This window comes from Carassius carassius, chromosome 7 (genome assembly GCF_963082965.1).
Source record: "Carassius carassius chromosome 7, fCarCar2.1, whole genome shotgun sequence".
NCBI lineage: Eukaryota > Metazoa > Chordata > Actinopteri > Cypriniformes > Cyprinidae > Carassius > Carassius carassius.
In genome coordinates this window covers 38,250,407-38,268,803 of record NC_081761.1, presented here as the reverse complement: position 1 = coordinate 38,268,803, position 18,397 = coordinate 38,250,407, and the positions used below count along the sequence as shown (strand labels likewise).

Genomic DNA, 18,397 nt, shown 5'->3' with positions numbered 1-18,397 from the left:
ACAAAAACAGTACAAACACTGGAGAGCCAAGCACTGAAGCAGCCATGTGCGGCGCCATCTTGGATCTTCAATTCATCGGACCAAGGTCCGAGACCGGGATAGTTTACACCTCAAAGGAAAAGAAGATAATTTACATGGAGGACCCTGAAAAGGGCACTCCCATTACAGCATAATATACCTTATCTCTTAGGATCTGTATTATCTTTTAGTCTACATTTTTTTAAGATTGGGACCATTGTACCAGTCGCCCCTAAAACATTTCAAATGATACTAGACATGAGTGTTAGTTCACTTGCATTGGCATTTTCATGTAATCGTTTTGAACAGATTGAGTAGAAGGAAGGAAGAATGGGTGACAGGATTTAAAATGAAACAAATGGCCAGAAGGGAAGGAGGTCTCCTGCTCCTCCACTCTGTGGGGTGTCTCGAAGATGCCTGTGTATGTTTGTATTGTCTGTTTCTCAGGAGATCAAAGTATCTCAGGTTCTTTCATCCTTACATGACCCCTTTGAGAAAATATATTCCATATAAATGTACATCCCTATAATATGTAAACCCAAGCTTTACTATCTGTAACTAAACTTCATAGTCCAAGTCTCTGTCCAATTTTTTATTTATTTGTTTGTTTGTTAATTAATTATTTAAATATTAATTTGTTTATTAATTTATTTATATATTTGTAAAGACTGTGAGCTGACAGATAGGAATGTTAATGTTCTAAGAATGTTCAGAGAACATTACATGTTCTGGGAACGTTTTCACCGGCAAGTTCTATTTTAGTTCCAAGAATGTTCTGTTAAAAGGTATTTTACACTTGAGTTTTAAATGTTTTTCTCTGGCTGTTCGGTTTGTTTTCGTGAGTAGATGATGCTGGTTGCTTGCTGATGATTAAAATATCATCAAAAAGCAACCTGATTATCTGATTTGCAATAGTCTGACCCATGATATTAGTTGCTTTTATTTCACTTTTTTATGGCAACTCAATGATTCTACAGACTGAGACACATCAGAATACTAATCTACGGTCACGCATTGCTGCCACACACATATTGTTTTTTCCACTCACTTCTGTCATAATAACGAGATATGTCGTCATTTTAACGTAATCTTTTCTCGTTAAAAAACATATTTTCTCGTAATAATGAGATGTATGCTTGTTAAAACAACATTTTCTCATAATAACGAGCTGTTTCTCATTAAAACAAAATTTTTTCTCGTAATAACGAGATGTTATGTTGTAAAAACAATATAATTATGTTGTTAAAACATTTTTTTGTCATGAGATCTATATGTTTTCCTGTTATTATAGATACATTATGTGAGCAATAAGTGAAGTGACATTCAGCCAAGTATGGTGACCCATACTCAGAATTTGTGCTCTGCCATTAACCCATCCGAAATGCACACACACAGAGCAGTGAACACACACACACACTGTGAGCACACACCCGGAGCAGTGGGCAGCCATTTATGCTGCGGCGCCCGGGGAGCAGTTGGGGGTTCGATGCCTTGCTCAAGGGCACCTAAGTCGTGGTATTGAGGGTGGAGAGAGAACTGTACATGCACTCCCCCCCACCCACAATTCCTGCCGGACCAGGACTCGAACTCACAACCTTTCGATTGGGAGTCCGACTCTCTAACCATTAGGCCACGACTTCCCCCTCTTCCCCCTCTTCCCCCTCAATAAGTCCGGCCTGCTGTCGCCACAGTCTGACATAAAATGAGGATCTGCATTCTGCTGAAATTATTTAAATACTACACTGCTTTGCATTTATTGGTTTTAATTTTAGCAGCATGTTTATTAGTATTAATTTTTAATCTGTCTACAATATAGTTCTAGCCAACTCAGACCCATGACACATTTAGGCTTGATTCAAATCAAAACAATTATTTTTAAAGAAGATATAAGTGGAAAAACAGAGATCAGGAATCAGTGTGTGAATCTCAACAATGGTGACATGCTCAAACAATTGTAGTCTTTTACATTTTAACATCTTGTTTCAAGATGGATATTTTAAATAGCAATTAAAATTATTCTTTAACAATTTAGGCTATAATTAAACTAAGAACTTCACACAAGCCCATAATGAATGTCACATTTAAATGTGTAATTATTTTTTCAAAGTAACTTCAGATTATATCCTTCTGACAGTTTTCTCTAGGTCAGTTTCTATAAACTGTTTTTCTGTCCTGCAGATCTTCAATGACCCCATTCATGGTAACATTGAGCTGCACCCGTTGCTGGTGAAAATGATTGATACTCCTCAGTTTCAGAGACTTCGATACATCAAACAACTGGGAACGAAACATCTAGTGTATCCGGGCGCCACACACACTCGCTTCGAACACTCACTTGGGTACATTTTTCCCTCTTTTTTGGGACTGGACCTTTGCATTTATTTTCCTTGAAATACACTAACACTGTTTGTTTTTGTGTGTGTTAGTGTGGCACATTTAGCAGGATGCCTTCTCAAGACACTGCATGAGAATCAGCCAGAACTCAACATCAACAAAAAGGATTTCCTGTGTGTTCAGATCGCTGCCCTGTGCCATGACATGGGTGAGTACCAAACATTCATGATTTACATAGAACATCTTTAGAGAAATTGTTAAAAGCAAACTGGCGTGTATTCAATTACTATTTGTTTAGTTTAGTTTATTTGTTTAGCACGTTTAGTACAAGTACAAAACTATGCAAGGAGGGAACGAAGCCACTCTACACAGCAAAATCCCCAGTGTTAATTTAACACTCTGAGTGTGGACTCATATAAACACTGAAGCAGTGTTAAAAGTAACACTGAAGCAGAGTTGAAGTTAATGAGATAATTAAGAAGTTAATTGAGTTAAGATTGAGCATAATTGAAGACACCTGATGTTAACAAGCGGACTCACCAAACGAGAAAATCACAATTTGTGTGTCACCATTATAGTGGTCAGTGTTTGCTTTAGTTGTGATCTTGGCTTGTGGCTTTTTACTTTTAAAATTTGTTTTGCAAGTCAAGAGCAAAAGTCGGGTGGTGATGATTATGTTTGAATGTAATCGTTGTTTGACCTGAGTTGCTGAACTCATTTACAGTGTTTTCTCTAAATACTTCTCCATTATTGATTGTAACAGCTTTGATTCCACAATGAAAGCGTCTGCATTTTCTAATCATTTTGTAGCCATCTCTTACAAGTGATTCTGATTTTTTCTTTTTTTTTTAATTAAAGAGTGTTAATTTTAGGCACACACAGATAACAAGAATCAGCGTATGAATCTCAACAACGGTGACAAACAGCATATCCAGTTAAACAGATCTACTCTGAACATCACAAAACTAGATACAAAAAATTCACATAAAAACAGCAAAAATAAAATATTGTTAGAATAAAAAGTTAAAAAGACAGTTCAGCTCATAATTTATTCATGCCACATTGCATAATGGGAGCCATGGATGTGTTTTTATTGGCTACAACATGCTTTTTTGATGGTCACCATTGTTGTGATGCTTATGCTGATACTTGATGTATGTGTTTCTAAACTAAAGAATTATTTTCTTTATGTAGAACTAACTTTTAAAAACATGTCATATTGTGCCAAAAACGCTGGATTGCTATCTTTTTTTTTCACTTAATTTATATATACATTAACAAAAGACTGAACTCACGCATTCAGGTCATTCCATGGCAATTAGTCCAAACCACAATCAATAGCACACATGATTGCCTTTGCTCTGGTCTGTATGTTATAATTCAGTTACCACAGCCTCACAAAGTCTAAAGTAAATAACTGAAGGTTCAAGATCCCAACTAAAGCAAACACTGACCACTATAATGGTGACACACAAATTGTGATTTTCTCGTTTGGTGAGTCTGCTTGTTAACATCAGGTGTCTTCAATAATGGTCAATCATAACTCAATTAACTGCTTAATTATCTCATTAACTTCAACTCTGCTTCAGTGTTAATTTTAACACTGCTTCAGTGTTTATATGAGTCCACACTCAGAGTGTTAAATTGACACTGGGGATTCTGCTGTGTAGGCTTGTACAGAGTTCCGCTCCTGCTCATATTAACTCATGAGACATGCAGACTAAACTCTCAAAAAAAAAAACAAAAAAAAACAAAAGACAAACGAAACAAAACAAGAGCATAAACAGAAAAAAACAACAACAAAAAACAATACAAAACAACAGTTCACTAACATAAAAGATGATCAATCTAGATGAAAATGCAAAAAGAGCAAGCAATACCTAGAAAGGACTACATAAAGGCGTCAGGCTAGCAATAGTAGTTTCTTCAAATGCTTTTTGAAAGCAGAATAAGAGGACATTGATCGCAACGATGGGCTTAAATCACTCCAGAGCTTAGGACCTCTAAAATAAATATTAAATTGATGTCTTGTAGATCGTGTGTAAGGTAAGACAAAAGTATTATTGCTATGTCTAGTTTGAAATGAGTGTACATGTGAGATAGGGATAAACAAACTCTGAAAGGAGTCTAGTAGATATTGTTTCCTATATATAAACTTATGCATAAATAAACATGTTTGATAAATATTTACCTTATCAATAGGGAGAACTTTGAATTTATTGTAAAGGGGTGCATATCTATTTGAATGAGAAATAAATCTAAGATATTTCTTCTGTATGATTATTAATTTCTTCAGATAGGTAGCTGCCCAGACAATATTGCAATAATTAATGAATGGTAAACAAAAAGCTATAATATAAGGTTAAAAAAGCTGAAGAATGAACTAAAGGACAAACCCTCCTCAATATACCCAACATTTTAGCTGACCTCTTAGATACGAAGTTGATATGGTTAGACCATTTAAGACCACTATCTATAATGACTAATGATTAAACAGCCCCCCCCCCCCCCAGAGTTAACATATGGATAGTGGGGTAACAATTTGCCCAGTCAACTCTTATTTTCTTTATTTTTTTTCTTATGGTTCTCTTTTAAGGTTTTAATATGTTTTAGAAGAATGAGATTCATAACTGAACTTATAAAAACAACAATTATGTATAATAAACACGTTACTTTGTCCTTTCAGGTCATGGTCCGTTCTCTCATTTGTTTGATGGCATGTTCATCCCTGAAGTCCTGCCTGGTGAGTGTCTGAGTTTTCTCACTTCAGTGATTTCAGCTTGGCATTTAAGCAATAAATCTGAGAGCAAACTAAATATTTTGCCATTGTTAATAAGCATTGTTGTCTTTATTCAATCAGTGTAGTCATTTGTGTTTGTGTGTGTGTGTGTGTGTGTGTGTGTGTGTGTGTGTGTGTGTTTGTGTGTGGAGACTGGCAAATGTGTAAATGAGTCCCCAGCTAATTTTGTTATGAAATTGTTCTCCAAATATTGAGTGTTGGTTCAGGGAACATAAAAAAATGTCCAGTTTTCTTGACATTATAGAGCCCACTGGGCAAAGTTACGTCTAATAGATGTCTTTTTATGTCTTTGCTGACGTTGTAAAGACGTTCACTGAGGAGCCAGAATGAAAGTTTTTATGACGTCTTTTTTTGACGTCTTCTGTACGTCCCATTTAGACGTTCACAGAACCTCCTTACAAGGTTAAAAACTAGTTCAAAAGTGGTCAGTGGAAATATTTCAACATCATTTAAGGTTCATTTAGACATAATTTATACTGTTTCTGGACCAAATCAGGATAATGTTCTAACAATGTTATCAAGAGACATTTTTACAAAGTTTTTAGAGAATGTTATCCTACCTTTTAACAGAACACTCTGAAAAGTAAAATAAAACTTTCCTCTGAAAACATTCCCAGAACATGCACAATTTCTAGGTGGGTTGTCTCTGGATGTTGTAATTGTGTGTTATAAAACACTCTCATTGTGGCAAAGATTAACATCTTGCTCTTAATAGTGACAAATTTTTACTCAAAATATTTTGAACACATGCATTTTTTCCATCTTTCCATCATAAAACACAGTTACAACAACCAAAGACAAACTAACACAAGAAGAATGAGGACCAAGATCCCAACTAAACCAAACACTGTCCACCACAATGGTGACTTCAAATGAATCAAATATCAACATTTAAACCTCTGTTAATTCTCAATAAGAGCTTCTCTAGATGTCTGACAGAAATAAAGTCAATCTAATGAGTGAACCTGGTGAAGCTGTTTGTGATGTTTGATCTTCCTCTGCTGAGATCTTCAGAGATTTAATGTCTTTGATTTGCAGATGATTTCACCACATGCTCAATCATCAGTTATTTCATTATTTCATGAAAATTGTTTTACTTTCTTGATTTTAGGACAAACACAGTGTCTGGAAATTACATTGAAATAACATGAGTCTAAATCTAATGCATCCGGAGAGTGTTGATTTGGTCCAGAAACAGTATAAATTATGCCTAAATGAACCTTAAATGTTGAAAATATTTCCTCTGACCACTTTTGAACTAGTTTTGAACCTTGTAAGGAGGTTCTCTGAACGTCTAAATCGGACGTACAGAAGACGTCAAAAAAAGACGTCATAAAAACTTTCATTCTGTCTCCTCAGTGGACGTCCTTTCAACGTCTGCAAAGACATAAAAAGACGTCCACTGGACGTAACTTTGCACAGTGGGAGGAAGGTTTTTAAAAGGTATGATGTCCCTCATATGTTCTTTCTACTTAATTTTGACATAAAAATCAACATTCTAGGAACCTTGATTTGCATCATTCCAAAAACATAAAAAAAAATCCAGTTTCCTTAATGTTAGTAGAATGTTTTTGAAAGGTATGTATGATGAAACATCATGAAATTCAAACATCTGCTGTGAACAAGCACTGGAAAAAAGTTCTTCAGCCACAGCCTTAGATGAACTGTAGATAAAACACTTTAAATGTCTCAAGATCTAAGTCAGATCTGAGTCGGTGTATATATGTACATTGTTAAAACTGCCTTACATGATATCTAAAATTTCTTTTCATTTTTCAGGTGAGCCTTGGGAGGTAAGCATCATAACTCTTCTGTACAGATACAAATATATGATAATATACATGGCAGGCTATTTCAAAGAGAGTGAGCTACATAAAGTATTAAGTCAAAAATGTAATTTCATAAAACATGAATCTGTTTTTTCTTTACTGTAATAGAAAGAAAAATGACTGTGACTGCAATTATTGTAGTACAAAGTGCAAACTGGAAGCAGTAAATGCAGTAATGCAAAACTGTCACAAATTTTTTGACTTACATGCTCTGAACATCAACCTTAAAAATTGCTTTTTCAGAGAGCATTGACAAATAATAATAAAAAAGAATATAAACTACAAAGCAAGGTTATTTAATTAATAAGGCTGGCAGAATTAAAATGTTAATTTTGCAATTAATTTTTTTCAGTTTAACGCATTAATTAAATTAAAGAAAATATTGCAGCATCATATTTTTTCTTTTAGATTATGTGAACATGCTATTAAGTACAATAAAACACAAAAGAGAAGTTAATTCAGGACTGGCGCTCTGTTTGTGAAGCAGCTCTCTGTGAACACAGGCATCCAGCACAAGCACGTGCACAGAAACCCTCTTCAGACAGACTGTCAGTAGTGCTTCAACATACAAAAACACACAGACACAATTATGTCAAAATGTGCAGTTCATAAACAGTCTTAAATGAGTTAAAAAGCCCAAAATGATCGTGAAGAGTTGGGAGAAAGGTATATGTGGGTCAGAGCCTTGTCACGTGCATCTGCTTTCAAAGTGACATCGTTGCTTTTAAAGTGAAACCTGATTCAGTCTGTCATTGATGAAAATCAAAGAACAAAGTAAAAGAGAAATCACTCAACTGCTTTAATCGCTGACAAGCTTTTGTAGCTTGAAAAAAATTAAACTATATACATTTTATAGTCCATTCATATACGATATGTTTATGGTATATTATAGTTTATGTGAAGATTATTTTAAGTTGACTTAAAAGTTATATTTTTCAAAGCCTATTAACAGAGGTGGATAGTCCAGGGGCCAAAGAGTAAAAGTCCTGCCATATTTTTCCTCCACTCATGAACTCAGCTGCTAAGGTACTGGGTTACTCTGCCGCGGTACCTACCCGAAGCAATCTAAAATAGTCAGAATATAAACACTTATTGAAGGTGTACCCTAGTGATTCAGGACAGGCTAAAAACATGGTTTGGAAAATGGATTCATGGTGTACACATACATTACTATATACATTTTGTACATTTTGAACACAAAAAAAAAAGTTTCGGGCCACAGCTCTGAATGGTTGTTTCTTACCGGGAGCTGTGTATTTCTGCAAATGTCAATAGGACCACTGAGAGGAGCCAGAGGAGTCTCATGTTCTACTGTCGGGACATAATGACAGGTTTAACAAATATGTAAAAAATAAATTTTTCAAAAGTTAACTGATACAGCTTTAACTTCTGCATTAGTCGAGTATATGTACTTGATTTAAATATCTTTGATTGCTCAAAGCATTTGATAAAAACAGAGAAACTTTCTTAAGCAAATGCCAACATAATGTTACAGTATTAAGAAAAAAGAAAGCTATTTAGGATTAGGCATTTAACCATGAAAATTTATCATATAATCCTCAAGAGTGGTGAACATAATTATTCACGCTGCAGTGCATTACGGGAGTCTTTCATGCATTGCAACATTAATAATTTTGTTGATTTTCACCATTGTAGAGATTCATATTCTTGTTCTTGATGTCTGTGTGTGACTGGAAAAAGAAAAGAAGTGTTGGAGTTTAAATATCTGTATGTAACGGACAAATTTTAAATAAAATCAATATAAATATTAGAGTAATACTGTGCACCGTAGATCTAAAAGTTTAAAATGCTCAATATGTTATCTTTAGTCCAGTACTCTTATTCTTTGGCTCTTAGACTACACATCTCTGCCTTTTAACTGTCAAAAAATAATAGCTTTTAGTTATACTGTTATGTTGAATGGCTGTAATTAACTAACTGTAATTGACTAAAACTGAGAGAAAAGTGAATTTAATAGAGACATCAGTAGCATTATTGGTATCTTCATTAGCAGGCTAGTTAGTAAAAAGATGGCATTAAACTCATAAAAAAAGGAAAAAAAGCACCTTTATGTTGTCTCTACATTGATTTGGAGATTCAGTGTGAAATTGTGACAATATAATTAATCAAAATTAATTGCAGAAAAATATGTTATTAATTAGTTACTTTTTTTAATTGATTGGCAGTTCTAGTCATTTATGAGTACATGTTAATTGTACTGATGAGTTTTTATGTTGATCTTCTGAAGCATGAGCAGGCATCTGTTCGCATGTTTTGCTGCATGATAGAGAATAATGAACTGGACGAACAGATGAAATTCTATGGACTGGATTTACAGGAAGACATCAAATTCATTAAGGAATTAATTCTGAAAGGACAAAAGGATGGCCAGGTAAAATGTGTTTAAGCTGCTGTTTCAGCTTTTATCCGGATACAGTGTTAAAGTGCAAAATATTTCCCATCTTGCAGTGGTCAATGGAGGGCAGGGCTGAGGACAAATCCTTCCTGTATGAGATTGTGGCAAATAAGGTGAACGGCATTGATGTGGACAAATGGGACTATTTGGCTCGGTTAGTTGTATTTTAAAATTATATTTAAATGGGTTGAGCAGGTATTGGACAGCTGAAGATAAAGAATAAATGTGGCCCATTGTAAGTGTATTCATGTTTTATCAGTTATGGTGTTAGTGTAATTCCTCTCTTATTTTACATGTAGAGATTGTTATTATCTCGGCATTCCATGTGGTTTTGACTCTCAGCGTCTGCTAAAATCTGCTCGAGTGTGTGAGGTGAACAGGAGGAAACACGTCTGCTTCAGAGACAAGGTACCTGTTAATTCACCTGTTCATTTACACCATCAATTAAACACTTTATAACTGGCCACTTTTAAGAAACTTGGCTACACTTTGCAAGCAGTCATAATTTGGAAATAAATGGTTATTTTCTGCCCTGATTTTAGCATCTGATTTGAACACTTTGTTGGAATAGGTGTGTCTGCTATCAGAGATCAATGGAAACACCCACTGCAGTGATTTGCTAAAATCTTTGCATATAACAAGTATTACATGTGGAGCTCTCTCAAACTGCATTTTACTTTTACAGCTGCCCAGATTAACTCATTGTGAAAAGTGATGATTATAGCATTACATGTAGATCTACTCCCATTGCATGAACATTTACAGTGCTGCAGTCATGTCTTCTGAGCACATGGCCTAATGGTTCAGACTTGTAACCGGCAGAGGTGGGAAGTCCAGGGACCAAAGAGTAAAAGTCCTGCCATATTTTTGCTCCACCCATGAACTCAGCAGCTGATTTCAGAATCAGAGAATCAGAATCAGAATGAGCTTTATTGCCAGGTATGTTTACACATACGAGGAATTTGTTTTCGTGACAGAAGCTCCGCAGTACAACAGAATGACAGCGACAGAACATAAAACACATAATAAAAGAATATAAAAATACAAAAAATACAAATAAGTAGATAAGGAATGACAATATACAAATTTACAATTGTAGGCAGGTATATTACAAAAATGCAGTTATGTATGTACATGTATATTATGTGCAAAATGTAAGTGTATACTAAGTATGTGTGTTAGATAAATTAAGTGTATGTGTATATAAATATAAAGTGTAGTGTGTTCAGTGTGTTCAGTGTGTATCAGCTGTTCTTAAGATGGATTGCCTGAGGGCAGAAACTATTCCTGTGTCTGGTCGTTCTGGTGCTCAGTGCTCTGTAGCGTCGACCAGATGGCAACAGTTCAAAGAGGGAGTGTGCTGGATGTGAGGAGTCCAGAGTGATTTTAACAGCCCTTTTGCTCACTCTGGATAAGTACAGTTCTTGAATTGATGGGAGAGTTGAACCGATGATTCGCTCAGCAGTCCGGACTACCCTCTGTAGTCTTCTGAGGTCAGATTTAGAAGCTGAGCTGAACCAGACAGTTACTGAAGTGCAGAGGATGGATTCGATGATGGTGGAGTAGAACTGTTTCAGCAGATCCTGTGGCAGGTTAAACTTCCTCAGCTGGCGAAGGAAGTACAACCTCTGCTGGGCCTTTTTCACTATGGAGTCAATGTGAATGTCCCACTTCAGGTCCTGAGAGATAGTGGTGCCCAGGAACCTGAATGACTCCACTGCAGTCACAGTGCTGTTCCTGATGGTGAGTGGGGGGAGTGCAGGAGGGTTTCTCCTGAAGTCCACAATCATCTCCACTGTTTTGAGCGTGTTAAGCTCCAGGTTGTTGAGAGTGCACCAGACAGCCAGCTCTTTAACCTCCTGCCTGTAAGCAGACTCGTCACCGTCCTGAATGAGGCCGATGAGTGTGGTGTCATCTGCAAACTTCAGGAGCTTGACAGAGGGGTCCTTAGATGTGCAGTCATTAGTGTACAGGGAGAAGAGCAGTGGGGAGAGAACACAGCCCTGGGGAGCTCTGGTGCTGATTGTACGGGTGCTGGATGTGTATTTTCCCAGCCTCACTAGCTGCTGCCTGTCTGTCAGGAAGCTGTTGATCCACTGACAGACGGAGGTGGGCACGGAGAGCTGAGTTAGTTTGGGCATGAGGAGGTTTGGCATGATCGTGTTAAAAGCCGAGCTGAAGTCCACAAACAGGATCCTCACATAGGTCCCCGGTCTGTCTAGGTGTTGCAGAACATAATGCAGTCCAATGTTTACTGCATCGTCCACAGACCTGTTTGCTCTGTAGGCAAACTGAAGAGGATCCAGCAAGGGTCCAGTGATGTCCTTCAGGTGAGCCAGCACCAGTTTTTCAAATGACTTCATGACTACAGACGTTAGAGCCACAGGCCTGTAGTCATTTAGTCCTGTAATTTTGGGTTTCTTGGGGATGGGGATGATGGTGGGGCGTTTGAAGCATGAAGGGACTTCGCACAGCTCCAGCGATCTGTTGAAGATCTTTGTGAAGATGGGGGCCAGCTGGTCAGCACATGATTTCAGACAGGCTGGTGTAACACAATCTGGGCCTGGTGCTTTTTTCCTTTTCTGCTTCCGGAAGACCTGGCGCACCGCATCCTCGCTGATCTGTATTGCAGGTGTGGGGGAGAGGGGGGATGCAGGAGGTGTGAATGGTGAGAGTGCTTGATTGGAGAGGTGTTCAGGATGGGTTGCAGGAGCTGTTAATGGTGTGAACGGTTGTTTGGAGAGGCATTCAGGGTTGGTTGCAGGAGTTGTTATTGGTGTGAATGGTTGTGTGGAGAGGTGTTCAGGGCAGGTGATGGGTGTTCTTTCAAACCTGCAGTAAAACTCGTTCAGATCGTCTGCCAGTCGTTGAATCTCCACAGTGCTGGGGGGTGGTGTCTTGTAATTGGTGATCTTCTTTAGACTTTTCCACAATGATGCTGAGTCGTTCGAGGTGAACTGAGTCCTTATTTTTTCAGAATAATTCCTCTTTGCCACTCTGATCTCCTTTTCCAGTGTGTATTTAGCCTGTTTATACAAGACATTGTCCCCCTTCCTGTAAGCATCTTCTTTGGCCTGACGGAGCTGTCTGATTTTTGCAGTGAACCACGGTTTGTCATTGTTGTAATTTAGTTGAGTCTTGGTAGGAATACACATATCCTCACAGAAACTGATATATGCTGTTACGGTCTCTGTGAGTTCGTCCAGATCGGTGGCAGCAGCTTCAAAAACACTCCAATCAGTGAGGTCAAAACAAGATTGTAAATCCTGCTCTGCTTCATTAGTCCATCTTTTTACAGTCCTTAATACAGGTTTAGCTGATTTTAGTTTCTGCCTGTAGGTCGGTATAAGATGAACCAGAAGGTGATCAGAACGTCCCAAAGCTGCTCGTGGAACAGAGTGAAATGCATCCTTTATTGTTGTGTAACAGTGATCCAATATATTACTGTCTCTTGTGGGACAAGTAACATGCTGTCTGTATTTTGGCAGTTCACGGGAGAGATTGGCTTTATTAAAGTCCCCAAGAATGATTAAAACAGAGTCTGGGTGTTGTTGTTCTATCTCTGTGATGTGCTCAGCGAGTTCCTGTAAAGCTGAGCTCACGTGCGCTTGAGGAGGGATGTAAACACTCACCAGAATGAGCGAGTGAAACTCCCGCGGCGAATAGAACGGCTTGCAGTTAATGAAGAGCGTTTCGAGATTTGAGCAGCACGTCTTCTTTAACACAGTTACATCTGTACACCACCGTTCATTGATGTAAAAGCATGTCCCGCCGCCGCGCGATTTCCCAGTTGATTCTGCGTCGCGATCCGCTCTAAACAGCTGAAAGTCCGGCAGATGGAGCGCGCTGTCCGGTATGGTGTCATTCAGCCAAGTTTCCGTGAAACACAGAGCAGCAGAGTGAGAGAAATCTTTATTTGTCCGAGAGAGCAGAAGCAGTTCGTCCGTTTTGTTGGGAAGAGAGCGGAGATTTGCCAGATGGATGCTAGGCAACGGCGTTCGAAATCTGCGTTTTCTGAGTCTCACGAGCGCTCCCGCTTGCTTTCCCCGCCTGCGCGTCCTCTTGAAGCGTGTGATCAGCGCAGCCGCTCCGCCGACAAGAATGTCTAGCAAAACATCAGAATAGTCGAAAACCGGTGAAATATCGGGAGATGTGTGTAGCCGAATATCCAGCAATTCGTCCCTGGTGAAACTGATTGCAGGAATATAACTAAAGACAGGACAAACTAACAAAAACACAAAAACAACTACAGAGCACGTCACGGAGGCAGCCATCCTGTATCGGCGCCACTCTAGAACATTTCATCAGAGGAGAAACCAAGTCATTCCTTCCAAGTCACAAACTTGTCTCAATTCAAATCCCAAGTCCTCAAAGAGTAAAAGTCAATGAGATAATTAAGAGACTAATTAAATGATGATTGTGCATTAGTGATGAACACCTGCTGTTATTGTCTGTTACAGAGGATCAGATGATGATGTTTTATTGGTTAAAATGATACCACCATCATGGAAATCAGTGTTTGCTTCAGTTGGGCTCTTGACCTTTGGTTTCTTGTGTTAGAGATTTCTCTGTAAAAGTACATGTGCTGTTATAAAGCAGTGTAATCAGTGCTGTGCAGAAAACTGTTACTAACTGGCTTTTCATGAAGTAATTATTAGGCATCAGCCTGTTTTCCAAAACAATTTTATTTCATTCAACATATGTTCAGTTTTTAAATAACCTACTTTGCTGACTGCCACATGCAAATGAACTGTTGCTTTAATAGTTGAAAGGAATTAATTTGTAATCTAATGTATGTAATGAATATACATTTTTGAAACCTTGTTCTAATAAGACACACAGACATCATGACCCAGCATATGAATCTCAACAATAGTGACAATCAACAAAATGCTTCATGCTGAAGTGCATGCTGGGTAACACCATAGTAAAAACTCCCATCTTGCACTGTACACTGTAAAAAGCGATTCTCTATATTTATTCAATAAAATTGTGTCAAATATTTACAAGCAATATTATTAATTAAATTTAACACATTTAATTTAGTAGAATTAACCATTCAAAATTAGTAGAATAACATGAAAAAATTAAGTAAAATGTACACAAAAATATTGATTTCATTGGATAAAAAACAAACAAACAAAAAAAAAACAATATGCTAAAGAATACTTTGTTATGCATGCCAGGCCAGTAGTTGGCGATCATGAAACACCCTTCGGAAACATTATATGCATGCACATGACATCAGCCTTTTTACAAATTCACATTTTTGTTGCTTACATAAATATTATAAAGGCAGCATGTTCAAAAGTTTGTAAGGCCCCCAAAACAAAATTATTGAAGACACCTATAGTTCACGAACAGAATCACTGAAGGAAAAGAAAATAATTAATTTGCTTACCATTGTAGTGGTCAGTGTTTGCTTTAGTTGGAGTCTTGACTCTTAAAATTTTAAACTGATTATTTTTGGTTGCTAGTTGTGATACAGCAGCTAGACAAGCCAAGAAGGAAATGAGATCAGATGGTATTAATTGTTTTTGCATCATCATTTGATCTGGCTTTCTGAGTTGGGTGTGTCTTATCAATGATAGGTGTCCTGTGGTTGTACAATATAAGTTTAGGTGTTTTCAGCATTATCCGAGAAATTCTTAGAAGCACCTCTGATCAAAACCTTGTTAAAAAAAGGTTTTTCATTTAGGCACACAGACATCAAGAATCGTGACAATCAAAAAGCATGTTACACTGCATTCTGGGTGCCACCAATCAAAACTCATTTATGGCTCCCATCATGCTTTGCGGCATGAATAAATTATGAGCAACAATTCTATAGTAGCTTGTTTTGTGACTCTTACAGTTCGTCTGAATATGCTGTTTGTCACCATTCTTGAGATTCATACGCTGGTTCTTGATGTCACTGTCTGCCAAAAGATAGTTTCCCTCTCTTAATCAGAATTCTTAAACTCTTGATTACACTGAAAACTCCAGGCCTTTTATTGTTGAATCTCAGAGCTGCTATAATGAATGTTAATGTAACTCAGAGATCAGGCTCTGAATGAGTTCAGATATTCAGTTAAAACAAAGATTATATAAAAGCATAACCAACACCACCTGATCATCTTTTTTTCTTAGCTTGGCTAGATGTCATAACTGAGCTACAACAGCAATGCAAAAAGTAACGTTAAAACATCAAGGGTCAAGAACACAACTAAAGCAAACACTGACCACTATAATGGTGACCAATAATTTTCCCTTTGATTCTGTTTGTGAACTTTAGGTGTCTTCAATAACTCTGTTTTGGGGGCCTTAAGACACAGCCTTTTGAACATGATGCCTGTATCATATTTATGTAAGCAACAAAAATGTGAATTTGTAAAAAGGTTGATGTCATGTGCAAGCATGTCATGTTTTCGAAGGGTGTTTCATGATCGCCAACTACTGGCCTGGCATGCATAACATAGTATTCTTTAGCATAGGGTTTTTTTGTCCAATGAAATCAATATTTTTGTGTAAATTTTACTTAATTTTTTCATGTTATTCTACTCATTTTGAATGATTATTTCTACTTAATTAAAATGTGTTAAATTTAATAAAAAATTTTGCTTGTAAATTTTTGACACAATTTTATTGAATAAATATAGAGAATCACTTTTTACAGTGAGCATGAATAATTATTGTCACCACTGTTGAGGATCATATGATAAGTGCTCATGTCTAAAATCCTGAGCCTATGCAATTTTTTCCCCCAAAATATAAGTATTACAGAAATATTTGCTAAATAGAACTTTTTTGTAGTTCAGTAGTAGTTGAACATCATTGAACAAACCAAAGAGAGACACCTTCATGATGTTCATTTACATTTTTTAGAAGACAAAAGGGCAATTTAATTTGCTATTTCAAGCTTTTAATTCAGCAATGTGTTAATGTTTACTAAGTAACAAAAGCGCAAGTGTTTAAAACAAATTACTTTGAATTATTAAAAGGGTCAAGAGCCCAACTAAAGCAAACACTGATCTCCATTATGGTGGCATCATTTTAACCAATAAATCATCCGTTCCTCTGTGATTCTCAATAACAGCAGGTGTTTATCACTAATGCACAATCATCATTTAATTAGTCACTTAATTATCTCACTAACTTTAACTCTTTTAGGACTAGTTTGTGACTTGAAAGGAATGACTTGGTTCCTCCTCTGGTGAATCAGCTGCTGAGTTCATGGGTGGAACAAAAATATGGCAGGACTTTTACTTTCTGACCCCTTGACTATTCACCTCTGTCTGTAATATATCTGATTGTTTTACACTTGTTGGCCACCAGGTGGTATTGTGAGAAAATGAAGTTTACAGAAATTAACCCTTTTGTGAACCACTTGACTGAAAAGCTAAAAGCTTCATGAGGGTTCATCTTGCCATCACTACTTCCAAGTCACAAACAGAGGTGTCAAGTCCAGGGGTCAGAAAGTAAAAGTCCTGCCATATTTTTGTTCCACCCATGAAATCAGCAGCTGATTTCACCAGAGGAGGAACCAAGTCATTCCTTTCAAGTCACAAACGAGTCTCAAGTTAAATCCCAAGTCCCCAAAGAGTTAAAGTTAGTGAGATAATTAAGTGACTAATTAAATGATGGCTGTGCAGTAGTGATAAACACCTGCTGTTATTGAAAATTACAGGGGATCGGATGATTTATTGTTTAAAATGATGCGACCATCATGGAGATCATTGTTTGATTTAGTTGGGCTCTTGACCCTTTTAATAATACAAAGTAATTTGCTTTTAAGCACTTGCGGTTGTGTTACATAGTAAATATTAACACATTGCTGAATTGCTAAATTAAATTGCTCTTTTTTATCTAAAACATTTAATGAACACCATGAGTGTGTCTCTCTTTGGTTTTTTACATGATGTACAGCTATTTCTGAACTACAAAAAATCCTATTAAACAAATATTATTGCAATTCTTAAATATTGGAGGAAAATTATACAGGCTCAGGGTTTTAGACATGAGCACTTATTATATGATCCTCAACAGTGGTGACAAAATTATTCATGCTACAGTCCTTGATGGGAGTTTTACTATGGTGTTACCCAGCATGCACTTCAGCTTGAAGAGTTTTGTTGATTGTCACCATTGTTGAGATTCATATGCTGGGTCATGATGTCTGTGCGTCTTAGTAGGACAAGATTAAAATATATATATATATATATATTCATTACATACTCATTACATACATTAGATTTCAAATTATTTCATTATAACTATTATACCAACAGTTTATTTGCATGTGGCAGTTCCACAAGGTAGGTTATTAAAAAAAAAAAACTGAACATATGGTGAATGAAATAAACTGTTTTTGGAAATAAACAGACTGATGCCTAACAATTACTTTGTCATGTAAAACCAGCTGGTAATGGTTTTCTGCACAGCACTGATCACACTGCTTTATAACAGCACATGTACTTCTACAGGGAAATACCTAACACAAGAAGCCAAAGGTCAAGAGCCCAACTGAAGCAAACACTGATCTCCATGATGGTGGCATCAGTTTAACCAATAAAACATCAGCATCTGATCCTCTGTAACACACAATAATGGCAGGTGTTCATCACTAATGCACAATCATCATTTAATTAGTCTCTTAATTATCTCATTGACTTTAACTCTTTGAGGACTTGGGATTTGACTTGAGACTAGTTTGTGACTTGAAAGGAATGACTTGGTTCCTCCTCTGGTGAAATCAGCTGCTGATTTCATGGGTGGAACAAAAATATGGCAGGACTTTTACTTTCTGACCCCTGGACTTGACACCTCTGGTCACAAATGAGTCTTGAGTCAAATCCCAAGTCCTCAAAGAGTTAAAGTCAATGAGATAATTAAGTGACTAATTAAATGAAGATTGTGCATTACTGATGAATACTGCTGTTAACAATCAACATCACTGAAGAGAAACACAAGAACTACAACTGACTTTAAGCACAGAAATCAACTGGAAGAAAAAAAAAACTG

At 36.9% G+C, this 18,397-nt stretch overlaps 1 protein-coding gene across 1 annotated transcript in view; it reads left to right on the top strand.

Moving 5' to 3' along the window:
* The first annotated feature begins 276 nt into the window (after nucleotides 1-276).
* Nucleotides 277-18,397, top strand: part of LOC132144295 (deoxynucleoside triphosphate triphosphohydrolase SAMHD1-like) — a 34,049-nt gene continuing 15,928 nt past the window's right edge. Inside the window, exons 1-8 of the mRNA XM_059555074.1 lie at nucleotides 277-282; nucleotides 2,197-2,357; nucleotides 2,445-2,560; nucleotides 5,039-5,095; nucleotides 6,932-6,945; nucleotides 9,230-9,382; nucleotides 9,451-9,551; nucleotides 9,697-9,805. Of these exons, the coding sequence (XP_059411057.1) occupies nucleotides 277-282; nucleotides 2,197-2,357; nucleotides 2,445-2,560; nucleotides 5,039-5,095; nucleotides 6,932-6,945; nucleotides 9,230-9,382; nucleotides 9,451-9,551; nucleotides 9,697-9,805 (717 nt within the window). The remainder of the gene's footprint in view (nucleotides 283-2,196; nucleotides 2,358-2,444; nucleotides 2,561-5,038; nucleotides 5,096-6,931; nucleotides 6,946-9,229; nucleotides 9,383-9,450; nucleotides 9,552-9,696; nucleotides 9,806-18,397) is intronic.